Here is a 26,369-nt window from a genome sequence, read left to right as displayed (position 1 = left end):
TTCCGTATTAGTTTTACATTTTCTTCTTCTTCTTCTACTACTGCCTATTTATTTATGTTTCGCATCTTTTTGCTCCACTTGGCATGTGAGCATGTTGCTGACATTTGCCGATCACAGACAAGATAGTCATGTTAATTTAAACGTTTGCAATTTGTTGTTACTCTAATCGCATGCGCATTGCAATTGTTCATTAGATACATACACACTCTACAAACATAAATAGTGCATGAATAGATTTGCAAATTGTCCCAGCTGTTAATTCTATGGTTTTAAACTCTGATACTTTGCCTTTGCCTGCTTTTCATTAGACACTTTTGAGGCTAAATGTTATATAGCAATGAAATGTCAGAGCGCTGTTAAATATTGGTCCAGATATTCATAAATCTTAACGCTTTTCATAAGTCTGATATGGTAGCTCACCACTTTAAAATAACGCATTGAATTTAATTTCTTCCCAATTTTATATTATTAATATTTACGAAATTTTCCTAAGCTTTTTGGAATAAGTGGTACTGTTTCTTCGATTCATTACCTCTAGAAGGCATGTATGTAATACTCAATATTTATGTAATACTCAACCTGTACGGAATTACGTCTAATATTTATATTACAGATTTCAGATATCTCCAAACATTACTTCACTTCTTGAAAAGTGCGAGAGAAATTTAATATTTGACAACGTCCCTACTCTGCATTTTCATATATTTTTTAGTAAAAAGTTGTAAGTATTTCGATCCTGCCAGGAGTCGAACCTGGAATCTTCTGATCCGTAGTCAGACGCGTTATCCATTGCGCCACAGGACCCCAATATTAATTAAAATGATAGCTTCCGAAGTGTCTCTCATCTGGGAAATAGTTCTCACTTCCCCGGATAAAGAAATATTAATTTCGATGGAAGCTCGTGAAACTGGTGAAAAATATGTCATGAATTTTGTAGAGCAAGAGAGAGTATTTCCCTCTCTCGCAATAATCGAGTAAAATAGCACAAGACAATAAAAAAAAAAAACAAAAATAAAAAATTAAAATTTCGAAATGTTTCTGGCACCATATCTCTGTGATAGTCGATCTTCACCTCCAACTGACTTTGTAACACTCCTACTGGTATAAATCTAGTTGGATTACAACTACTGATTTATTATGGTTTAATGCAGTAATGACTGTTGAGTATAAATCGGTATATATGTGCATACATATGTCTATACACCTATGTATCACAGCACGCATAGAGGGCGCTCATTGTTGTTGTCATTGAATGCCTCCGGTCTTGGTGTGGAAACTATAATACAATTCGTGTATTTGGTGTGAGAATTGTTGGCGTTGCAATGTCATCTCTCCGCGGTCGGGCGATCGCGCGGTCTTCGTCACTGTCGCCTCCAGACATCTCAACAATTAATCAACGAAAGCAATCAGACTGACGAATGCGAATGCAGGCACTTCGCTCCATTGTAATTTGGGTGGGAGTTGATTTTGAAGTGCAATTTGTGAAGTGTGACTGGAATTCATTAAATTCAATGATAACTTAATTCTTTACTAATTATTTATGTGCATTTTGTTCTCAAGTCTATTTTGCATTTATGAATGCAGGGAGTTCCCAATGTGCAACTAATTCGAAATAACCCAAAAATAAGAATAACAGGTAATTAATACATACCTACTCGAAATTTTATAATTTTTCAGTTAAATTAACTAGTTTCGAAAGCAGTAGTTGGGAAATTAAAACATGACTAGTAAATTAAAGCATACATTTTTCCCTTTGCCTTGTCCATTTAGCATCCACTTATACACCTTGGAAAAGGGTAAAATACCACTTGTGGGTCAAGAACCATATCTCAGAATTTACTCGACCGATTTTGGTTCAAAACATTTCCTGGGAATCCCAATTCTACAGTTTGAAAGGAGAGGAAATCGGTTCACAACCACGTCTACTTTCCATATACCATCCATAAGTTAAGCATCAATGAGGATATCGAAGTTAAACTTTGCACAAATACTGCATCGGATTAGAACGTTTCAAGGCCCCAGATATCGAACATTATGACCTCGAAATTTACGGCTATTTTTTATTGAAAATATTGGTAAATCTCTCAGAAGGATTCTATCAATGTCCGTATGTGCCAAAAGTCGGCAAAATCAGGCCAATATTTTCTCATGCCCCTATATACCTCATATGCGGATTTTCAAACTTCCGGTAGACTTTATACCGCATATATCAGTTAATATATGAGATATCTTAACAAAATTAAATAAACGTAAAATATTTGATATAATGTGACTTGGTGGCAAAAATAGTTGAAATCGGACCGGGAATTACCCCCATTCCAGTATACTATATACAATGATTTTAGTTATTCTAGTGGACTTAATGCCGAATATATTCAAATTGTGTCTTATCTAAATAAATTCCACAAATAAATTACGATAGTAATGTTTGGTTACACTCTAACTTAGCTCTTTCTTACTTATTTGTATTTCATATACCGGATATCTCGAAGTAATATTCAAATTTTACAAACTGCAAGATAATATCTTAGTCGACACCTCAGTACTTTTTCCTTTAACTTACCTTTTTAAATTATTATAGTTAATTTCAGTAAAAAGCTATCAATATTCGATCCTGCCAGGAGTCGAACCTGGAATCTTCTGATCCGTAGTCAGACGCGTTATCCATTGCGCCACAGGACCCTGTGTTTAAAGCATAAATTGTTATATTTATTTATGAAAAACATATATTTTAAACTAATATAATACATGGAATATATCTCGATTAATTCAAGAAAACTAGAAAATAAAAATCTAACGCTTCGATATTATAATAACGCTTCTATATATTATATGTAATATATGTTTGTATGTATGTAACATGTAGATCTATCTTTGGAGTTCAGATACTTTAATTATTTCATTAAATATACATATGTACACATAGATGCTATATGTATATATACTCCATATATGTTCTTCATATATATGTAGGCATATAAACCAGTTATTAGCATATTCTATTTAAGAATTTATACTCTTATGCTAATGAAGTTACATTTTTTGTAGCTCAAGTATGTCTTTATGTATAAATCTTGGTTAAGTTCTGAGTTAACAATAGTGCTTGAGTATAGAGTTGTCATTACGCGTTAGCTTTACGCTTGTATTCAGCATTATGTTATTCTTTAGTTTTTTTCTTTTAGCCACTTGAACATATTTTGCAAAACATAATATAACAGTTTGGAAAATAATATACTAGTATAAGTAGTAAAAAAAAAATATTCATTGCGATCCTGCCAGGAGTCGAACCTGGAATCTTCTGATCCGTAGTCAGACGCGTTATTCATTGCGCCACAGGACCCTATATTTTTCTATAAGCCCCCCACAATCCAACACACACTAACAACTCAAAACTATTTTAAGAATTATAACATAATTAAAATAATTTAATTTTATATAATTTTAAATTTATTAATTATTTAAATTTTCTTTTTTATTTTTAATTTTATAATTGTTTATCTTCTTAACATTCATCATTATTTTATTAAAATCACCATCCATCACCGCCCACCAATGAATGATTCATGATGAGTGATTAGACGTTTAACAAACAGTAAGTGGCAATTGTCAGTGATCATAAAATGTAATTGACGCCGCTTGCCGCTGTCAAAGTCAAAGCCAACTGAAGTCACTAAGCAGTTGACAGCGATCATTTGTGGCAGCATTTATGCATTATGTTGCAGCAACACGCGCTCACAGTTCGGCGGTTTGAAGGTTTATCAATTAACAGTTAAATAATAAAATTTGCAGCTGTCGAGTTGTAAAATTGGCCCATAAAAATGTAAACATTTTACACAGGCGCCGATCGGTTGTTTCGGTAATCTTTATGCACACCCTGGGCTAGAAATTTTAAATTTATTATTTATGAAATATGAGTAAAAGACAAGTAAAAAAAAAAAATATATATATATACATATATATTTTTGTAAAATTCCTCGAACCTGACTTGAGATTGTTCAAACATATTCTACAGTATCTAACTTTGACGATTTACTTCTGTTATGCTGACGATTTTATTTCTGTTTCTGTCTCTTTACTAATTTGTCTCGCGTTATATAGATGTGATTTCGTAAAAATAACTCCTCAGACAATTTTATAATTACTTGGCTCAGTATTGTTTGAGCACGTGTGAAAGATGGACACCAGCAAAGGGAAAATATTTCCATATTACAAGGTTTTCCAGCAAAAGCAATCATACTGAAAAATTTAATAGAGTGAATAGTCAATCCTCAATTCGTTTGGATGCAAAAAAAATTCGTTGCATGGATGCTCCACAACTTAACGCAAAAATGGGCATCAATACATTTAAGAAAGCAATTTACTAACTACACGGTTAAGCACCAACAGTCTGGTCTGGTTTAGTCGAAACGACGACCGACGCAAATGGTGCCCAAGCCAGAACTGACAGTTTGTAAGGTCTTTGCAGTGTCTGGTGGAATTGGGAGGAAATCATCATTAATCATCTGAAAGAAGCAATTGCACAGAAGAGGCCAGCTTTGGACTATAGGAGATAAGTTGTGTTCCATGAGAACATACATCGATAAAACTTTCAAATTGTATAGGTATCTTTTTACTAGTGAATCTCAATATGTATATCTAAGCTACGAAAAGAATCATATTAAATAAACGAACTGAGTTATTAGGAACTAATCCATATTTTAAGTAGCTTTGGAAATCCGTAAGCTTCCCACTTTTCATTTATTGCACACATTATTTTCGAATTCCAACCCACAGTGCTGCATCAAAAACTCCAGGCGGCGCTTTTGATGAGCTTTTATGTATGCAAAATAATAGTTTGTAATAAAAATCGCTATTCGAATTCAATGAATAGATTTCTATATTAAAACACAAGCATTCGGCACGTAACATTACATTTTTTTTTAATACAATTGACTCATAGATTAAAAACCTTATTACACTTAAAAAACCCAATAAAACACTACTACAAAATTTTATATATATATTCTGGAAGAGCGTTTAGAACGTTGAATTGTGTGACTCGAGTTACATAAGCTTCTTCTATTCAGATTCTCCAAAATCATAAGGTCTACAGAATTTCTATCTAATTTCTAGACAATATCACTATTGCTGTAAAACCTGGGTTGTGTATAGTATATATCATAGACCTCTTTGGTATCTAAATTTCCGAAATCTGTTTTTGAAATCTTGACTATTCACGATAACGGACGTGCTTCTTTGGTTTACAATCAGTTATAGATGATTCTTCCCTTGGGGATCATATCCCCAAAAAAGGATTGTTCCCTCTTACTTAGCGATCCTGCCAGGAGTCGAACCTGGAATCTTCTGATCCGTAGTCAGACGCGTTATCCATTGCGCCACAGGACCCTGTATTTAGAATTAATTACAATATCATCTTTCTGTGAGGTATTTCTAATATATTGAAAAAGTATTTAACTAGAACTACTAGTATATTATTAACTTATATATTGTATATTATTAATATATGGTTCTTATATAAATTATATATAAATGAAGTATAATATATTTTTTGTTCGCCTCCATACGATATAGAGAGCCTCTTTTAAGATTCTGCCTTTATAGTATACTTTTAAATTTTGTATTATGCCCCGGTCGAAAAGTTCGATTTATGGAAGAAGATTTGTATGAAATTTTACTTCTATTGGCATTTCACGAGTTTGAGTTATGGTGAACTTCGAGTTATAGAAGTTCGAGTTATGTAAGTTTCACTGCACGTATAAATTATTAAAATTTTTTACAAAAATATTACATTTGCGATCCTGCCAGGAGTCGAACCTGGAATCTTCTGATCCGTAGTCAGACGCGTTATCCATTGCGCCACAGGACCCTGTATTTTCAACCTTCTGTAGAGTCAGTGTTATTATGTCTCATTGAAGTTATTTTTTGGAAATTTTTATACAAATTTTTGTTTGAATATTTATATTTTTTAATAAAAAACCTTTTGGAGCTAGTTTGTCTTTATAGGCTTTATCGGATTGCTATTATAACATTACTTATAATTTAATACTGTTTAGAGGGCATTGTGATTTTTTTACAAAATATATTTTTTACTAAAAAGATATTATTTTCAGCAACTTCCATAGTTGATTATAAAGATTATCCAAAAACTTGCTCTCTGCTTTTATTAGCAACTCTGTGTTTCCGCGCCTAATTACCTCTTGATGTGTTGTGGAATTGTTCAATAAAAATGTGTGAACATTTTCATACAAAATACCGCGACAATCATATGCTTGACAGCAATAAATCTCTGAGATTTATATCTTTTAGCTGACTAATTAAGAAGACGAATGCTCAACAAATGACTTTTACGCTCACTAAGATGGTTGGAAGTGACTAAAAACCGAGAATAATAGTTATCAATGTATGTAAGTATATAAAATTATTACTTTTATAATTAAAAACAGATTATTCAATCATTTCGGCACTTCTGTAGAATTAAGAGCAATTCAAGAGTTTATTCAAAAAAAAAGCGCCATCAACAAGTATGTAAATGTGTTTATACAAGTCAGAATAGATTGCATTTCACATATTTTGTTTTTTAATTTGCCACTAAAATGAACAACTTTGTTGTAAACCATTCGACATCAATTAGTACGAGTGCCTATTTGTTAGCCGGTTTCTAGCGAACTCAATGACGAACTTAAATATTCCAACAAGCGCCCATAAATTTGCTATCGAAAACTAAATTTGTCACTTGGTTTTTTTGCTTTTATTTTCTAATTTGTTGAAGAAAACATAAAATGTGCTCAAAAACGCAGCATTTGCAATTGAATGAAGATTTATCGCCTTAATTAACGAATTTAATGAACTCAACTTGTCAGCAAACGCTTCAGAACAATAGCGACGTGAGGGGTAGTGTAATCTTAATGGCAGTCATTTTACTTGCAAATCTATTTTATGTGTGCATATTAATTGGTATTTTGTCGTTTCGGCTTCAGTCACACAGAGGGGCAGGCACCTGTTGACCCATGTAGACGTAAATGATGTGACATTCCACAAGCGTGCACGCACGCATAAATAAGAACGCATAAAAATATGTGTAATGCGTATTCTATACAACAGCTGTTTTGTCACAAATTATTGAAAATTAATAGTATCTCAATTAGATTCACTCATTAAATATATGTAAAAAGAAAAATGCAAAAAATTTAATGCCCCGGGTGAGGCTCGAACTCACGACCTTAAGATTATGAGACTTACGCGCTGCCTACTGCGCCACCGAGGCTATATATTTTCATTGTCAAAGTGCAAATTTCAATCTGACACATTGGAATGTTCTGAGCATTCCTGTGTAACTAAGTATTCTGTAAAAAAGTTGCCAGAGTGCCAGAAGGACTAATTTGTATGTTGGAGAGTGGTATCACAGTAGACACTTTTATATGTGTGGATGTACTAAAAATCCTTGATCGGTAGATATTTCAGTAACAAACATATTTACGGAGTTTTTTCAAGAACTTAAATAATAAGTATCTACCACCATAGTATTTGCTTACTATATCCAAATAAGGTATAGATACTTATAGATAATTAAACATAAGTATTCGGTGTATATCAGCCTTTAAAAGTTCTACAGTTCAAAAATATTTGTACATTTAACAAAAAGTTATAGTCATCGATCCTGCCAGGAGTCGAACCTGGAATCTTCTGATCCGTAGTCAGACGCGTTATCCATTGCGCCACAGGACCCTGTATTTTAACTATGAATCCACGAAATCTTTGACAACAATATGTTTAAATTTTTTAAATAATATTTTAATTTTGCAAATAATATTCTTTGGAATTTCCACACCACTTTTGGGGTTATTCTATAAGATTAATTTTTTATGCATAGTTATTCAGAAAACTGGGAAATTAAAAATTATTTCCGAAAATTATAATTACGATTTTTTAAGTTTTTCTATTTTTATAATGCAAGACATAAAATTAAAAAAAGGAAATTTTATTCTTTAATTTATACAAACTAATAATTGAGAATGGAATAATTGAGAAAGGAAAATATGTACAGCACTTTTTAAACCACAATTCAAATCTTTTTTTTTGTTCTATGTTTTTAAATATTTTACTCAATTATTAAATTTTAAATAATCCTGTATATATTTTATGACATCTTATTTATGCTAATGGCATTTTTAGTACATTAAATTAAAATAGTAGACAAAATTGGGTGAGAAGCTTTAGCTACTTGGGTTTAGGATTAATACATGATGCCGAAGAAACTTATACTATGTTTATATGATTATAAATACTACTATGATTATCTCCATTTACGAGCTTAACTCGATAATTAAGAAGAGTTTTCTCATACAAAATTCCTCTCTGGATAATCCGAGATTATAAAATTATTTCGTTTTATACAACTAGATTTTCGGTTTTATTCCTAGTTTTATCGATAATTTTGAGAAGTAGAGGAGAAATGTCAAATACATAGGAATTTCATTTTCTTTTGTTATAACTAAAATCTAAAAATTTTCCGATAACAACTTGTCGTCATTTATCGATTTTTAGTACAAATACTCTTTTATAATCGACACTATATGGCAGCACTGCTGTAACTGCTGTGTTTGACATTCTGTGCAGTGCCTACCTGTCATCTTTGTTGATGAGACTATTTAGCAAAATTATAAAACCAGCGAAAAGGTAAAAGGTTTATTAAGTGCTTTAAGTATAAATATTTAACAGAAACGTGCGCCATTGTGAAAAGGTTGAAATGTTTTATTTGCAATAGTGTTTTGTTGTGTTAAATACAAGGCATTTGGTTGTGCTTTTGCTTGTAAAATATCTTCCGACTATTCAGTCTATTTGTTATTGTTTTTGTATTTTTCTATCTGACAGTTTGCTGCGCCGCACATGTGTATGTGCTGTTTTTATTTTTATTTGTCTGCCTTTGCACTTTTTTGCCTGTTTTGCGTTTTGTTTTTGTTGTGCGGGCGTTGAAAGCAGAGAACATGTGCTCCGCCGCTTTCGCTGCCGTGAAAGAACACCAGTCGCGTTTTATTTTTGTCGGTGTATTAACGTGTCTCAGGAACATTTATTGCGAATTTGGTGTTTAATTCTTTATTTCGTTGAATAAGAGTGTGATTGAAAGTTGTGAGAAATGTCACTAAAAGTGCTTATTAAGTGCAAGGCATTGTGCGTTAAATCTTATAAAAATCATTGCTAATTGTTAAATTTTGTAAGTGAAATGTAAGTGCAAATAAAATATTCTAGTCAAGTAAACTTTTGGTGACTCAAAGCTTTTAAGCTTCCGTATTTAAAAATAAACCTGCCAGTATTGGAGTTATAAAAAATTTAATTGAAACAAGTAAAAGCAAATAATTTAAAGAATAAAACTAAGAAGATGAGTTATTGTGATTATGTTTTTTATGTCGAATGTGATTACAGCAGTATTTAGCTGAAATAAATCAGTGCTTTAATGAAAGACCTAGCAGCGTCTAAAAGGTTATTCAACCTCATGCTTGTTTTCGTTATTAAGCTTTGGTGTCTTTTTTTTTTGGTTGTCCTTCGAAATAGAAAGCCAGGATTTTTTTAAATTTTCTCTCATCCATTGTTTGATTTATACGTGAAATTTTAGCATTTTTGTGGTATCCACCAATATTTATGTATTCTAAAACTCATTTTACTGTTCTTCTACAAAATTGTATATTAAATTGTCGTAACTGCGCAATCATTTGTCTGTTATAACCGGCGTTTTCAAAGAAGTCTTACGTTTAGTTTCGTTCGTTTACCTGTCTTTTTTTTAATTTTTGTGCAAACGTTGTAAAGCTCCCCGCTGTCTAGGGTTACAAATATACAAATGTTGGCACGTTTCGAGTATCTATTGTTGTTGTGAAAATATATTATTGTACACATATTTACATTTCAATTCATCATATATTTTTACTCTATATATGTATGTACATGTATACATATGCATGTATAGTGGCAGATGTATGTGTATGAGAAACTTTAAAGAATCACTTCCGTTCTTTATTATTATCATGGTACAATATATTATACAACGAACCCATTTCATAAATTATTTTATATTGAACTCGTGTTCATCAAGGTCGAAATCACCATATCACAGTTTTTTCAAACACTAAACTTTATGAGACTTCTTGTAAATCATATTTACAGTAAAATGTAATACCAAAATAATTAAAAGAGTCTTCTATTCTCCATTCTTCTTTTCTAGTTCATTATGTCAGTCCAATTTTTAGAAACCTGGAATTCTTAAATGCGAACAATTGTATCCATATTTTCATGTAGTCTAAAGTGACGAGAGTTCACTGTTGTAGAGTTTTTCATTGATTAATATGCGCTCCCCAAAGCGCGCTACTGAAATGATTCTTGTTCTCCGTACTCCATTCTGGTTTCATTTATAAAACTTCGACAAGTTCATAAAATGCGTTATCACACGCAGACTCCAGTTTAAAAGCTCTAACCATTTACATACACATGTATATAGTCTGCATATCATACATATACATACATTGTATTTTGTGGTCTGCGACAATAAGATATACGTTGAGTGTCTTATGTATGTATGTTTACTCAGCTTAATACGAATTTTATAGTTACAATAAGTTTTGTATTCAACAGCGTTAACCGCTGTGTATGATAAAATAACTTATAAGTAAATTCACAAAGTAATAAAACTCAAGTAGATATGTTCCCAAAATGGACTAACTTTAAATAAAAAAAAATATTCAATTATCAAATATTTTATTTAAAAGACTTAGACTCTGGTCAATTTTAGACTTTCCACCAAAATTTTGCCCATTTTAAATTACCTCTATACTGCCTACTTTAGGTACGAAAACTTGGAAATCTTTCATAACTTCGACTTACATCCAGATTAATGCGACGCCAAGTCAAAAAGACTAGTTTAGCTTGATCAAAGCGAAACCGTCGGAAACTTTAAAGTTGATGATTTTACAGGAAAAGGGGCCCTCGTCGTTATATTATATTATTTGAGTGGGAATATCTCGGGGCTCCTTTATATATAAGTCTACTTGTTCGACAATATTCATCGAATCCTAGTTATAGGGGTTCTCACTGGCCAATCATGGTGGCGTACATAAGATGAGACTCAACATTTGTTTTATTCAAACTGACGAAGTAGTCTGAAAGAACGTGAGATAGACTTATCCAAGCACTTTCTGTATGTTGTATTTCGTAACATTTTTGTTTACTATACGTTGGACTCACTTTTAAATTAAGTAAAAATGGCGCGCGTTTTCTGAAAACCTTAAACAATATATATTTTTTTATTTCATAAACATTTTCTATTTTTCTTGCAACTTTAAATAGAACATGAGGCTGGTTAGCAGAAATTTTGATAAGGGCGCACAGGGTTCCGTTACCCTGATACCGGAAGAGCCCGAAGATATGTGGCACACATATAATCTGATTGCCGAGGGCGATCATGTGCGCAGCACCACCATACGAAAGGTGCAGAATGAATCAGCGACAGGCTCGTCGACCAGCAATCGTGTACGCACCACACTAACAATAGCTGTCGAATCCATAGACTTCGATACACAAGCATGCATGCTGCGCTTAAAGGGACGTAACATCGAAGAGAATCAATACGTCAAAATGGGCGCCTATCACACACTCGATCTGGAGTTGAATCGAAAATTTGAACTGCGCAAAGCCGAATGGGACACAATAGCGCTGGAACGCATTGAAATGGCCTGTGACCCCACACAGTCGTCCGACTTGGCGGCGGTCGTGATGCAAGAGGGCTTGGCCTATGTTTGTCTGATCACCGCAAGCATGACATTGGTGCGCAGCAAAATCGAAGTGTCGATACCGCGTAAGCGCAAAGGTCACACTCAGCAGCACGAGAAGGGGTTGATCAAGTTTTACGAGAGCGTCATGCAAGGCATATTGAGACACGTGAACTTTGATATAGTCAAGTGTGTGCTGATCGCCTCGCCGGGTTTTGTGCGTGATCAGTTCTTCGAATATATGTACCAGCAAGCGGTAAAAGCTGACATCAAAATACTGCTGGACAATAAGAGCAAATTCATACTTGTGCGCTCGTCATCGGGCTTCAAGCAATCGCTTAAAGAGGTGTTGCAAGATCCCAGTGTAATGGTGAAAATATCCGATACCAAAGCCGTTAGAGAAGTTAAAATACTGGAACAGTTCTACACAATATTGCATTGTGAGCCCGCTCGTGCATTCTATGGCAAAAAGCATGTGTTGGAAGCCGCCAAGGCGATGGCGATAGAAACCCTACTCATTTCGGATAATCTATTCCGTTGTCAGGATGTGAATCAACGAAAAGAATATGTCAATCTAGTTGAGTCCGTACGTGATGCAGGTGGCGAAGTAAAGATATTCTCCAGCATGCATATATCGGGAGAACAACTCGCCAATCTGACTGGTATAGCGGCTATTCTGCGTTTCCCCATGCCTGAACTTGATGACAGTGCTGACGAAGATGATGATGATGAAGACTCTGTAGATTCAGAATAATTTTTATGCGTAGCTTAAGTGAGCTTTTACACATCTATGTTTAAAAATTGAGTAGCTAATAGTAATATTTAAACAAAAAACAACAACATTTCGACAAATAATAAATTTAACTAACTTACATATTAAGAATATCTAAATTCGGTAGTAACGAATAATTCTAAAGTAGTTCGTGTGTAGTGTATGTTTTTTTAAAATCAAATTATACATTTAGAGCTGTTTATATCCCGATTCGACTACCGATTTCCATAAGATTTAAATAAAGTAATAGCACTGTTAGAAAATCTTCAAATTTTGTTCATGTCTATTTTGATAAAAATAGAAACGCAGGATTTTTTTTTAACTGGTCGCTAAATTGTTTTCCCTTTGGTTTATTTTATAAGCTTTAAACAACCTTGGGTTTGGCCGATAGGTCGCAAAAAACATCTATCCTTGTCTTGGAGTAATAACCGTATCATCCAATCATTCTGAAATTATGCATTTTTTTATAAACCATTCTTCGATAGTCTGTGACAAAGGCAAAGTATTGCTTCGTTGAATTTTGTCTTAATCATCCGGCACAAATTGTGCATGCCGGTAGGAGCACAACAAAGACAGTAACGCCAGAAAGCTATATTTGATTTCGGGATAAAGGATCAATCAATCTGACAAACACCATAAGATTGAGTTAATCGTCGATTTCTGATAATTCTGATGAAACATGGATACATTATATAGCCAGTCATTTTTGAGATTCATATGGGATTATTTTCAAAAAGCGTAAAACAATCAATAAACCATATAATTATGTATTGAGTACATATAATATATGGTCTCTTAATATTTTCTAATAGTTCTTAGATGGAACATAGGGCTTAGGTTGTCAAATATCTCCCTTCCGCCTTTGTGTCTTTTGAATCTCGGGGCTATGTAAAAAGCGCTACAGAGCTCGTATCTGGCAATACTATACATCTTTGACAGGTCTTCACATAACCTACAAAACGACGCTATGCATGATTAGTTTGGATATTGCGTTCAACAGTTATAGACGTGTAAAAATGGAGTTCACAAAACGCCGAAATTCGCGCTATTTTAATTTTTCCTTCGGTAAAGGCAAATCTGCTAGAGAAACGTTCCGTGAGATTAATGGTGTTTTGGGGGTGGTACTCATCTGTAGAAGGCTGGATACACAAAAAATGGTTGATGTTTGGGTACCGCCTGATTTGTCGCAAAAAAACCTTCTGGACCGAATCAACGCTTGTGATATGCTGCTGAAACGGAACGAACTCTATGTAGGCTGTGAATCGTCCCAAATAGTGGTTAAGCCGGTATTGACGGCCAGGAAGGTCTATTGTGTGTTTGGTGGGATCGGAAGGGAATCCTCCAATATCAGCTGCTCCCATAAGGCCAGACACTTAATTCCACCATCTACTGCGAACATTTGGACCGTTTGAAGTAGGCGATCAACAGAATCGTCCAGAATTGGCCAACAGGAAGGGTATAGTGTTCCACCAGGACAACGCCAGACCACACCACTTCGTTGATGACTCGTTAGAAACTACGGGAGCATGGATGGGAGGTCTTATCGCATCACTTATCGCATCAAAAGTGGCTGTCCGAGTTCTTTGCAAATATGGAGGGGGGATTCTACGAGGGGGATATTATGAGATTACCGTCTAGATGGAAACAGATTATCGAACGAAACGATGCATATTTGAACTAAATCCGATCATTGTATTATAACACTTTTTATGAAGCAAAAAACCGGAAGGGAGTTATTTGACCTCAATATACATATAAGCAAAACGAGAATTAGACTGCCACGTTTTCGACTACCCTGATGATTCCAATCTAGCGCTTTTCTATTAATGTCGTCATTATGTTTTCGCAAAGTGTGACCGATCCTGAGTGCAGCTGTTTTAAGAGGTTAACTAGTTTTTTTGGAATTCCCTTCGCATGCTCTAGTGCTCTCCGGATCGCATCACGTTTGGTAGTGTCGAACGCTTTCGCAGAATCAATAAAGCACAGATAGAGTTATTGAAATGTGAGAGAACCGTTACAACAAATGCATTACTATAGATGGAGATTACGTCGAAGAATAAAGCCATATATGTTCTTTCATTGTTAGCCGTATATTTGTCACCGGTGAAAATTCGATCGAAGGGAAAATCGTTTTCCTAACATGAATATTGAACATCAGACCGATCGATCGAAGGGAAAATCGTTTTCCTAACATGAATATTGAACATCAGACAACATTTCCGAAACGATGAGTGATTTACATATAAAAATTCTTCATTAGTTTAGAGCAGGCTTAAAATATATAGGACAACATCGTAACGCATTCCACAAATTGCATGCCAGACATTTGGCGATTTTTTTTTGTTATTTTTAGGAGAAGTTTATATATTTTTATGCAGAATCCTTAAGGGTTCCTATTCATACGAACCTTGGAAGTTTATAATGCATATGTAAATACACCCCTGTAAATTAAGAGTTAATTACTTATGTATATGTTTGCAAATATATAGGCTCAATGGGCATGTTATATACATATGTACATATTTGTAAATACATATACACAAATACATACATATATACTATATACATATGTGTGCATATGTGTGTCTTTACCGTTTTAAATATGTATATGTATTTTTTTTTTATGTGTGCAACAGTGACTTGTATGCAGTTTTAGAACTTTATGAAAGCTTTATTTCCAGTTTTGCTGGGCAGTTGCTCTCTTCTAGAATCACTCTCCCCTCTCTTGTTTTCATTCAATTATGGCTATTTTTTGTGATTATATTTTTCATATTTGTTCTCTTCATATTTTATTGCATTTTACTACCACTTTGGCCAAATTGAAATACACATAAAAATACGTACGTATGCACTTATACTATTTTGCACTAACATATAAACATAACAATTCGCTGCTCGACACTCCTTATTCGGCTCGAGTCGGGTGCAACGCGCATGGAGTTCTCGAGCTATCTTGGCTGCGCAGCGCACTCAAAGTCAAAGGTTGTTGAACTGTGTCACAACATGGAGGCGAGTTTCAATGCCATGGCGGCTTTTCGCACACACATTCGCACGAACTGTCAGCCGCATACATACATACACACACGCATGTGAATGCACCAGTAGACGCATGCAGCTTTGCAGTTTTGCGCATAGAATTCGGTTTTGTCCGTTGCATAGACACTTTCCGTGTGTGTCCCTGGTGGCAGTGTATTGTTGTTGTTGTTATTGTGCGAACACGGCGGTGCGCTGGATTGGAATGAAGTGCTTGTGGCCTGACACAAAAGCGCTAAAACGCTTGTATGTATGTATGTTTGCATGTACATATGTATGTTTCTATGGGAGTGTGCATGCATTCAATATTTTTGTCTTTCTGTGCTTACATAAGTATATACATATGTACATAAGTGCATTGCTAAGTGTGCTTTGTAGTTGCAGAGAGCGAATTTTTTATATTTTTATGCAGTTGTAGAAACCTATATACATATGTACACATGTAATTCCATACATATTATGTTTTGTACTTTCCTTGCATTGTCTCGTTTTGGGATCAAATTCTGTTGACAAAATTCGCACAAGCCTGTTTAAGGGTTGGTAATAATGGCCCAGAAAAAATAATACATAACGATTATTACCATTAATTTAAATATACCCATTATGTCTTCATTAAGTTAATATAATTTTACTGAAATAATTTAATTTGCGGTTAATTTACTTAATTACAATTGGATTGCGAATGTCTTTATACAAACTGTACATTTACAATGCTAAGGACAATACCTATAACTGAGTATTGTTTTATTTGCCCAGGAGTTTAGAAAATAGTGAACGAATATAATGTAAAAACGAAATTGTATTTCTAAAATGAATATTGTTTTTTTTTTTTTAAATAGTCCGACAAAATGTTCATCATCCGTCTTTTTGAAAAAGAAAAAAGCGTGTATAGCTCTTAAAAAAAAATACAGTGGAGCTTCCATAACTTGAAGTTCTCCCTAACTCGAACTCTTCAGTTGGCAATAGATGTCAAATTTCATACAAATTACCTTCCATAACTCCGACGACACTCTAAATCGAAGTATTTTTGTGGATTATGGTGATTCGAGTTAGGGAAGTTCAAATGTAGTTCGAAATTGTGATCTTTTCGTCGATTGAAATAGTTGTCTTTTAAAAAATGTTAGACCAGTATTGGACATCATCGACGTTTACTATTTTGAAGGCAAGTTTTCCTAAATATTTCAATTTGAATAATCTTCGAAATACATATGTATCTGCTTTCGACAGTATTGTAGGGTAGACTTCAGTACAGTGTAAATACTCTGATTGGACCTTATCAGTGTGCCTTTGAATCTGGCAAATCCACCATAGACCAGGTTTTCACAATTCGTCAAATCCTGGAAACGACCCTCGACAAACAGATCGGCACCCATCACATTTCTGTCGACTTCAAAGCAGCAGGTGGCAGCAAATGCGCAATCTCTGCGAAACTCAGACGGTTATGTAGAATAACGTTGAGTACAACTATTAGCTCCGTCAAAATCGGAATGGCCCTCTCCGAGCCGTACAATATTTAAACAAGATTTTAAACCCTTTCGTGAGTATTCTTCAATTTCATGCTGGGAAAAGTGGTACTCGTCGCTAAGCTGAACCGTATTGGCACTGAAATTCGCGTATAGGCCTTACCAACATAGCCATCAGCTTAGCCTTTTCCAGCCTAGAAAGAGAAGCGAAAGATGTTCTTCTTGCGTGAACGAAGACAAGACAAAGTTTCGTTCCCTCTCGTCTTGGGAACTACGTTATTGTTGGCAGCCATGCAAAGAAGAGGAAGAAGAAGTTATAGTAGGTGCAGGTAGTTGTTTGTTTATGATTCACTTGTAGTTGCCTTATAAACAGATATAATATTCTAAGTAAGTTTTTCATAAACTAGTAATGGATGTTGTGAAGCACGAAATGATTTTGTTTAATATGAAAAATCTGAAAAGAAGATAGAGTGACTAATATTAGAGAATTAGTTGGTTTTTGTTGAAATGTCTAATTTCCATTTTCTATTAAAATTTGCAGGTTGCCTTCAAATATTGGGTTCTAGTTCTGGATGTAGTTAGGTCTTAAATAAAGACAATATTAAGTTTAGAGATTCAATTAAGGTTTTGAAGGCTTTTGGACGACGATATCTCCGACTCTAAACCATTTATTTCTCCGAAAAATATCAACTTGCTGCACATTGTTCAACGATTTTAAAATTATCATGAAATCGGCATTTGCTTAATTAAAGAAATGGGGCTCATATATCCCGTAATTTTACTGACAATGTCGACCTTCAGTTTCGTATGTGCCTTTTGTTAGAAAACTGTATGCACTTTTAAATTCGTGGACGTCAGACCTTGTATTCAACATTAGAATCAACTCAATTTCACCGCCAACCACTTGACTTTTAATGTTTAAAAATTAAAAAAGGATTGATCGCTTCTATATTTTTACTTTGGGAGGAAGTTGCCAGAGTAATCCTCAACCAGAAAGAAACTGAAAGTACTTTTGGTGAGGTCTCTTATTCGAGGTCGTTTCTTTGTATGAATATTGAACCACGAAATATGCTATTAGTTTACATATAAAGGCTTGTAGACTGCGAGTTCAAACCCATCTGCTGCGCATAATTATAATAATGATAATAATTTAAAGCTATTTTATGTCACAGCATGCATTGCCGGTGCGCAACAACAAAAACATTGCGAACTCTATTAAGTGCAATGAGAGAGACATAATGCTCCACGCTTCGCACAATTCTCTCTAGAATGGAGTACTATATGCATATGACATAAAGAACAACATAAATGCACGCGACAACATATATGTATGTATATATGTAATTCGCAAGCTACATAAACGTTATATAAATAAATAAATACGAAGCGCTTTTATGCTTTTACATTCACTCTCTTTAGTGCTCACATTGCCATTGACAACGGCATCGATGGCCGAGTGTGGGGAACTTTAGTGAAGTTGTGGAGTATACTATATGAACGAGTCTAACCGTACAGGAAACTTTTCGCGGGCAAGAACTTCCAATCAACTTTGGACTGTTGGGCCGCTTTCGCTTAATTATGTATACAGCGTAAAAGTTTGGAGCGTCTGCATGCGGGCAAAGGACGCCAAAGGGGGCAGTATGGTAGGAAAAGCATTCAAAGTTTGTTCATATGTTTGTGCATATTATGTACTAAATATATAAAATAATATATATACACGTGAGAGCGGCAGCGTAGTATGCAGTGACGGTCTCGTTGTCTCGAGGATGTGCCAAGCACAAGGCAAAAAGCATAGCAGCAAGTGCGGAAAAGCGCACTTGAAAGCGACAATCGCACGTCAAAGGGGTTGGCGGTGCTGGTGAGCGTTGCATGGGATTCTAATTTTAAAGCTGCAGCTAAAAAGCAGAAGAAATTACACATCCAGTAAACAAAGAACTCCGGACATGATCGGTTGATCGCGGTGATGGCACAGACGTTTCGTTTTCGCAATCGTTGCACTCACTTGCTGGCCATACTGTGGAACAGAGACTTAAGGTGTGTGCGTGTGTGTGTGTGTGTTCTTCGATTGCAATTTTGTTTTAAGAAAAATTCAAAAATAAAAGAAGCCACGGTTAATTAGAGCGTGTTATTGAATGTGTAATACATGAAGAGTTATCATATACAAATAAATATATATACATATATTATATATAATATATATGCATATTAATTATATTAATTGAAGCAGTTAGCGCGACAGCATAAAAAGGAGCATTGTAATTATTCGAATGCATTTTGAAGATTTGTAATTTGTCTACATAGACATAAATTTAGGTGAGTCAATGGACCAGCGCTCACTAAATAGCGAATGCAAGGCTCTGTAATAAAGTGAATAACGTGTATTTGAATTTGATTATATGTTTTACATAGTACATACATATGTACATACATAGCTTGTAGTGTCAGCGTTTTGTGCGATTTCAGTAGTTTTAGCATTTAAACTTGACCTTAAACTTGTTCGGCGAGTTCTTGCACAGCGCCACCAATGCCAATGGAAGTGGTAATACCTAGTGTTGGCGTCGCGGTCTGCCTCTATACGCCTCTGTGTACAACTCCAAAACTTTGCTATTGTAGCGCCTGCATAGCCGACTCCACATCCGGCAGCGCATTCGCTCGTTCGCGTGCTTATTTATAGTTTGCCAAAAATAAAGTAAAATACAAGAAAATAAAGTGCAAACAACTTTTTCTCAACAACACCGTTGTATTTTTGGATTTTTTCGCGAGTGGAAGTGCTTTTTTTGCAGTTACTGGAAGTTTCTAACCAAACCAGTGCCAAATATATTAAGTTTCTATTGGCTTTGTAACGTATACCAAACTTAACGTGACTGTGTATTTACATATAATACATCTATAAATATATATAAGTATACATAAATATATAAGTGAGAATTGCATTGTATTTATAAACGTATGTATGTATGTATGTCTGCTTGTTGTCTCCCAGAGCTTTGACTGCACACATGCACCGTTGCACCGATTCGCCGGCGCTAAATTGTGCACGAACAAATGAAGTTCTATAAGTGCAAAGCTCAGTGGCCAAAGCTCTGCACATCAATGACAACGGTCAATGTATTCTATGTAGAGACTTAAGCTTTTTTTGATACCCACAGTGCTGTGCAATAAAATGGAATAATGACCTGAAAACAGTTAATGTTGTGATTGTTTAGAAAATAGAATAGCTGTCTTCGAATAGGTCATCTTTAGATTGCTCATATTTAAAAAATGTAAATGCAATAACTAAGTCATCGAGTTGAATTCGTAAGAGTAAGCAGATAACAATTAAAGTGCTATAGCCGCAAAATTTAGGTTAGGTTAGTGGCTATTGACGCATCTCGGCCTTTTATAGGCCCATTGTGACACCACCGGCACTGTGATCCCATCACACTATTATGTCCTCACAGAACCACCCTGTGATCTTGATAAAATTAAATATTTCAAAGAGTCTGATGTGTGCAACTTCTGTCATATCATCGATGAAATCGCGTCCGATAGTTGCGATAACTTTCCTATACAGAAACATACATCCGCATAGAAGGTGTTATATAATGTCTTCTTGTTATACTTCTTGGCACTATTGGCGTGTCTACTAATCAGACAGTGTTAACACCCAATTTCAATAGTCGACATGTGCGGCTCTTATTCCACTCAGGCTACGTTTGCCTGCATGTTAAGCAAGTCAGTGATTGTTTCCACCTTGACTCAGCAGTGGCCAGAGATATGTAAATTCCTTCTTTATTGGTATCTAACTAAGGTGGTGCCCAGTCTGGCTAGTTCATCCTTTGGCTGCTGCCCATATATTTAGTGCTACACATTTTTTTTATTACAATGTACCTAGTATACAATGATTAAATACTAAAAACAATTCAATTCTAATAACTTAAAAATAATAATTAAAAGCTAAATGTTAGAGGAATTCATTTGCTGCTACAGTTGCCTTGCTAAGTCTGAAGGCCTCTTACGTTTCAGTCGGTTTTCTCGTTCAGCAGTACCGATGAGTATGGATGCCTCTTCATTTATATGCTGTATAAGCCTCATTTCGTGAGTCTTTGCAAGTTTGGTTACATATTTGAAAGCAATAACAACGGTTAAATAAGATTAAAGGGTCAATTATATTCAAAAATTTCATAAATTAAAAAAAAAAATGTGTTAAAATAAAATAAATATAATTATTAAGTTTAGAGTAATTATAAACCTTTTAGCTATAGCAAAATTTGTCCAACTAAAATATCTAGTAATCAATTGCATTTATTTCGGATAAATTAGTTTACAATGATTGTCAATATTTTAATTATTACGAAAAGAGCTCAAAAGCAATTTAATGTGATGCAACAATACGGGTTTGCTTAAGTTTTTTTATTCTTTTATTAACCTAACCACCTAAAACTTAACTGAAGAAGAAAAAAATTTCCGAAAGCTCACTACTATACTATTGCACATCACTGTATGCAAGAACATATAACTCCAAAAGCACACAACAAGTGCTTCATTAGGAGAGTTCTACTCTTCAGAACTCCAAAATAAATTGAAATTCTCATTTTTTATTTTGCACTTTTTGCTCCCCAACATAAACTTCACCAACTCGTTTGCTTGCTATTGCAGCTGCCACATTGACAAGTCATCAGCGTCATCGTCGCCGTCGTTCGCAGCATAAACTTCAAGGTGAACTGCAACAAAAACACTAAAAGCACACTTGAAGAGCAGAGGAAAAGGACGAAGAACGTCAACGCACTCTGGCGCAACAAACAGTCGTGCATTGGTGGTGGTCTACAGCAGCATATGTTGCAGAAACTACAACAAAGCGTAAACAGGCGAAGACGAAGAAGAAACAGAGGATTTGAATGAAAGAAAGAGCTCGGGCAATTGTATGCGAATCAAGGGTCGTGCAACAGCCAAACAAAAACAATATACTCGTATATTTAAGATTACATAAAGACTAACAACAACAATAACTAAAAAAACCATAAATAAGCACAGACGATGGCTAAGACACGTATAAAAACAACACCGACGCGCTTGCAGAAGGATGCGTTAATGGCATCAGCCAGCACCGTCACTGCCGCCACAGCAATAACAAAGCCAGTGGTAACGACATACCACACTACTGCACCGCCAGATGATGTCAAGGTAATGCGAATGTCTGGGCGAGGGAGTACGACTTCATTTTCATTTTGAATGCAGTGTGTATTTAGAGGAAATAATTATTGTTTTGATTTCAACGAAATGGATGTGATGTGATTTGGTTGATAGATAGTATACGATTAAACATAATTTATTCATAGATGGGAAGCGCTTACAAGAGGCGCTTAGTCAATAATTTATATTTCATATATCCATGGTATGATATAATACAACTGATGTGATGTTGCATGTGTTACGATGGTTTTGCTTATGCTGTACGTGTATGTGATATTGAATGTTATTATCGTTTTATAATGTGATGTCGTACTCGAAGATTTACCAATATTTGATTTTTCTTTAATATTAGTGGTTTTTAGTTTATAATATGACATGATTTTATGCGATGTGTTTTGATTAGATTTCTCTTATGTCATATATCATGTGATGGGCAATATACTAATGATAAGCCGTGATCTAAAATGACAAAAACAATGTAGAAAATATTTTGTGATGCATGCTATGATATAATATCACGTGTTGTGTGATTATCGGACCATATGATCATATGGCGATATGATAGAGTTGATATGTTTTATTGATACGGTGCGATCCTATATCATGTGATAGACAAAATAGTAATGTTAAGCCGTGATCTTTAATGATAAAAATAATATAGAAATTCATTTGCAATGCATCGCATAATATCAACTGATGTGAGTTTATTCGATCATATATATATCTTATGATCGATATTATAGTGATTGGTTGTACTGACGTACCATTATTATAAAACACGTAGATAGTTTTCGATAAAAAATTGAGTGTTAATATTTATTTATTTTTATGTCGCATGAGCGATATGGTGGAATATCAAGTGACGCTGTATATGAGAGAAGGAGTGATGTCATTTGATCATATGTACAAATTAAGCCTAATCTACGTATGTGAAATAAATACTTTTAATTAAATATAACATATGATAGTGAAAGGTGATATTCGACTCATGTATTTGTGCGAGGTATGTTAGCATCTCTTGAATAGTCACATTGAAGTGTGGATTGCGTGAGACTTTCCCGATATGTTTGAAATTGTATTGTATGACTTTAAATATATTTTTTTACTTGACTGCCTAAAGCTTTACTTTTACCATATGTTGCTAATAATATACTATATATTTTCCACAGAAACGTCTACGTAACCCAGCGGCCCTGCCCAAGCCAATGCAGAGCGGCACCTCGACGATCATTGTTACAGCACCGAAACGTACAAATTCCATTTCATCTATCGCCTCATCAATTTCACAAATTAGCGATGCACACTCCGACACCGAATCACCGCCTCCAACCGCCATGGCAGCCACTACAACAACAACAAAATCGACCAAGTCTTTACTCGTTGCTAACGCATCCTCACAAGCGCCGCGCACACTCAACAGTCTGCTGTGCAAACAAGCTCACGCCCACTCAACGCCACGCAATCGCAAAGTATTTATGATTACGGAGAAGTCCGACGAACCGTCGGGTGCCGAAACGTCCACGACAACAGCGACGCCGGGACAGAAGAGGAAGATGTACTTGATTATGGAGGAGAATAGTTGCGCTGAGGATGGTGAGGAGGACGAAGGTGACGATGATTTGACAAGAGATGCACATAAGTATTTAAAACGAGAAAATGGTCTGATTGTAGGTGCGGGCGGTTCGAAAAAGTTAACACTCTTCGCGGACAAAGCGGACAGCGGCACGCTGACGGAGAAGTTCGAAAAGATACTGCCAGAAATACTGAATCGCATACAGGCCAAAGATACAGGTGGTGGAGCTGTCGGAGCAGTGCTAACGTCCGCGCCACCGACGGTGACTTCGAAACTGCTGAATGGCAGCACCAATCTGAATATTATTAAGTCTGAGCCTATACAACAGCAGCAACAACAACAGCCACATTTTCAACTCAAACAAGAGCACAACAACAAAGCGGCGACTGAAGCCAACAATGAAAGACTACCAATTACACTGCCACCAAAAAAGAATCGTACAAAAATCATTACCACACATCTACAAAACACTGCCTACAATGACACTAATATAAGTGACAACAGCATTGCCAATAGTGTTTGGGGTAACTACAACAACAGTAGTAGTAGCAGCAGCAACAACAGCATCAACAACAATAACAGCAGCCAAAAAATTGGCGCACAGTGTCATATAAAGCAGATCTCTGCAGCCACGCCTGTCATTGTATCGGCGGTCACGATGCATGCACGACACAACAACACCAGCAGCAACAACAACAGTCATGTTAATAACAACAACAACACAAGTGAGATTAAACGCTTTGCGCCCAAGCAGAGCAACAACATAAATACAACAACTAACACGAATATTAGATACGCGAGTAATTGTAACGGTCATGCCGTCACATCCATGGCGCAAGTAGAATTAGTGCCGCAGAAGAACATTAACCTCTCCACCGATTTTCACTTCCTCATCAAAATGCTGCCGAAGCTGGAAAGCATACCCGAACCACACAAGAACAATGTGAAGAATTGCATCGAGAAGATAATCACACAAAACGCGAACATATTTGCCAAACAGTAGCAGCCACACTTCGAAAAAGCGAAAGCGAGTCGATTTCGAAAAATGGCTGCATTTCATAACCTACACATTTTCATCTAGTTAGTCAATAGCATTTACTTCTAAGCAGCGAAAAATAATGTTTTCGCTTATTTTTGCTGAATCTTCGCAAATAGTTTAATCTAAGCAAGCGCATTTTTTCAGATAAGTCAACGCCTTTTTTACAAACGAATGTTGGGCATTCGCTAAAATTTTGTAGTTTTCGAAAAACCATAGTTGTTAAGCCATTTTGCATAAGTATTTGAAGTGTATTTGAATTAAGTTTTGCATATTAAATGCTGTTATACATACATACATACAAACATATTTTTAGGCATACATATGCATTTGCATATACATACACTCTTGAGGAGTGTGTTTTATGATTTTTCAAAAACATAGACTGACGGCGGTAAGGCTGCAAATTATACTTAGCTATATATTACTTCAAGTAAATTGTATACAAAAAAAACATGTATTACATAAATGTATGTACATATTGTGAAGTACATATAACTCGAAATTAAATTTCTTGAAATACATACAAACGAGTATTTGAATAACTGTAAGTGAATGAATAATTATATTTTCTTAATTGGTAACTTAAATACATACATACAAATAAATTACAACAAAAACGTCGAATTCATTGTGTATTTGTTTTTGTATAATAGATGTTAGAATGGATTAATTAATATCGCATATGCAGCTATTCTAACAATACCATGAAATTCTTTCTAGTTTAGTGTTTGTGTTTGCCATATGTTTTAAGTGAGATCATGTAGCAGTTATAAACAAAAAGCTTGCGAAATTTAATTTTCTGCTTTTTGTCCATATACTTCGGCACTTATTAAAACAGATACTTCCTGAAATAGCTATTTTTCAACATTTCTCAACGAGTTTACTTACTTCGTATAAGTACGTACGAAATATAGCTTTTGATATGGCACAATAGCATTTGTTACAACAATAGAAATAAGCTTATTTGTGGTACCTAAAGTGTACATACAATTTAATCACCAGCCTTACCAAATGGTCTTGCAAATTGTTTAATGGTCGTCGATATTTTCTGCGTTCAGTATTGATATTTTACTGAATGGTTTCCTGCGGGGTTTGTCTCGATGAGCGTTTAGTATACAAAAAACGATTTTTTTGGAAAAAAAATGTTTTTTATGCAATTTGTCGTCAAATCGGCCTAGTACCTCCGCCTAGCCCGTCTCTGTTTTGCCTTTCTCCATGTAGTCGAAGTTGAGCACACCTTGTGATTCACAGAAAGCGGTGGCCTTCAACTAACTGACCATCCTATCGATCTTCGCCATCTAAAGAGCCGAGCTTGAATATTCCTTGGCCTCAGGTGTGCAACATCTATGGATCCATGCTTCGTCGACGGTCATAAAACAATACAGAAACTTCTTCGGATTGGGCTTAAACAGCCTCAAATACGGCTGAGAAGTGGTCTCATGGTTTCACATGAAACGTGACACCAACAGCTTTCTCATGCCTAATATATCTTACAGGAAATCATCTATACTGTCTTTTGAGATACATATGAATCAATTATCCGGCACGCTATCAATGGTAAACT

At 35.1% G+C, this 26,369-nt stretch overlaps 2 protein-coding genes and 7 non-coding genes across 16 annotated transcripts; 2 read left to right on the top strand and 7 right to left on the bottom strand.

Annotated features, from left to right (window-relative positions):
• Positions 1 to 731: 731 nt before the first annotated feature.
• On the bottom strand, positions 732 to 804 carry Trnar-acg (transfer RNA arginine (anticodon ACG)). The gene has a single exon. It is a non-coding gene; the product is annotated as a tRNA-Arg (tRNA).
• Positions 805 to 2,609: 1,805 nt separating this feature from the next.
• Positions 2,610 to 2,682, bottom strand: Trnar-acg (transfer RNA arginine (anticodon ACG)). Its single transcript has one exon. It is a non-coding gene; the product is annotated as a tRNA-Arg (tRNA).
• Positions 2,683 to 3,267: 585 nt separating this feature from the next.
• Positions 3,268 to 3,340, bottom strand: Trnar-acg (transfer RNA arginine (anticodon ACG)). Its single transcript has one exon. It is a non-coding gene; the product is annotated as a tRNA-Arg (tRNA).
• Positions 3,341 to 5,312: 1,972 nt separating this feature from the next.
• Trnar-acg (transfer RNA arginine (anticodon ACG)) lies at positions 5,313 to 5,385 on the bottom strand. The gene has a single exon. It is a non-coding gene; the product is annotated as a tRNA-Arg (tRNA).
• A 408-nt stretch (positions 5,386 to 5,793) lies between these two features.
• Trnar-acg (transfer RNA arginine (anticodon ACG)) lies at positions 5,794 to 5,866 on the bottom strand. Its single transcript has one exon. It is a non-coding gene; the product is annotated as a tRNA-Arg (tRNA).
• A 1,325-nt stretch (positions 5,867 to 7,191) lies between these two features.
• Trnam-cau (transfer RNA methionine (anticodon CAU)) lies at positions 7,192 to 7,264 on the bottom strand. The gene has a single exon. It is a non-coding gene; the product is annotated as a tRNA-Met (tRNA).
• A 388-nt stretch (positions 7,265 to 7,652) lies between these two features.
• Positions 7,653 to 7,725, bottom strand: Trnar-acg (transfer RNA arginine (anticodon ACG)). The gene has a single exon. It is a non-coding gene; the product is annotated as a tRNA-Arg (tRNA).
• An 839-nt stretch (positions 7,726 to 8,564) lies between these two features.
• On the top strand, positions 8,565 to 12,796 carry LOC105221092 (protein pelota). Of its 4 annotated transcripts, none has more exons than XM_011197769.3 (2): positions 8,565 to 8,676; positions 11,332 to 12,796. In XM_011197769.3, the coding sequence occupies exon 2, from the start codon at positions 11,335 to 11,337 to the stop codon at positions 12,505 to 12,507; it is 1,173 nt and encodes a 390-aa protein (XP_011196071.1). In that variant the 5' UTR covers positions 8,565 to 8,676; positions 11,332 to 11,334; the 3' UTR covers positions 12,508 to 12,796. The 4 variants fall into 4 exon arrangements, with proteins under 4 accessions (XP_011196071.1, XP_054084495.1, XP_054084494.1 ...); XM_054228520.1 differs by lacking the exon at positions 8,565 to 8,676 and adding an exon at positions 9,011 to 9,211; XM_054228519.1 differs by lacking the exon at positions 8,565 to 8,676 and adding an exon at positions 9,013 to 9,222.
• A 5,951-nt stretch (positions 12,797 to 18,747) lies between these two features.
• LOC105221091 (putative mediator of RNA polymerase II transcription subunit 26) lies at positions 18,748 to 25,258 on the top strand. 5 transcript variants are annotated; one of them, XM_011197768.3, is made up of 4 exons: positions 18,748 to 19,055; positions 21,660 to 22,184; positions 23,363 to 23,801; positions 23,865 to 25,258. In XM_011197768.3, exons 2-4 carry the CDS (start codon positions 22,038 to 22,040, stop codon positions 24,767 to 24,769), a joined length of 1,491 nt encoding a protein of 496 aa, XP_011196070.2. In that variant the 5' UTR covers positions 18,748 to 19,055; positions 21,660 to 22,037; the 3' UTR covers positions 24,770 to 25,258. The 5 variants fall into 5 exon arrangements, with proteins under 5 accessions (XP_011196070.2, XP_054084492.1, XP_054084493.1 ...); XM_011197764.3 differs by adding an exon at positions 19,249 to 19,334 and having other exon boundaries at positions 18,752 to 19,055; positions 23,363 to 25,258; XM_054228517.1 differs by lacking the exon at positions 21,660 to 22,184 and adding an exon at positions 19,249 to 19,334 and having other exon boundaries at positions 23,363 to 25,258.
• Positions 25,259 to 26,369: the final 1,111 nt, after the last annotated feature.

This window comes from Zeugodacus cucurbitae, chromosome 4 (genome assembly GCF_028554725.1).
Source record: "Zeugodacus cucurbitae isolate PBARC_wt_2022May chromosome 4, idZeuCucr1.2, whole genome shotgun sequence".
Taxonomy (NCBI): Eukaryota; Metazoa; Arthropoda; class Insecta; order Diptera; family Tephritidae; genus Zeugodacus; species Zeugodacus cucurbitae.
The sequence above is the reverse complement of the archived record's forward strand: the minus strand, read 5'-3'. Positions and strand labels throughout refer to the sequence as shown.

Excerpts from the sequence above, each read along its gene's own strand:
- LOC105221092 (XM_011197769.3), top strand. The coding sequence starts at position 11,335 with ATGAGGCTGGTTAGCAGAAATTTTGATAAGGGCGCACAGGGTTCCGTT.
- LOC105221091 (XM_011197763.3), top strand. The coding sequence starts at position 22,038 with ATGGCTAAGACACGTATAAAAACAACACCGACGCGCTTGCAGAAGGAT. Across the intron at positions 22,185-23,362 it reads CACCGCCAGATGATGTCAAG|AAACGTCTACGTAACCCAGC; the intron begins GTAATGCGAATG and ends TATTTTCCACAG.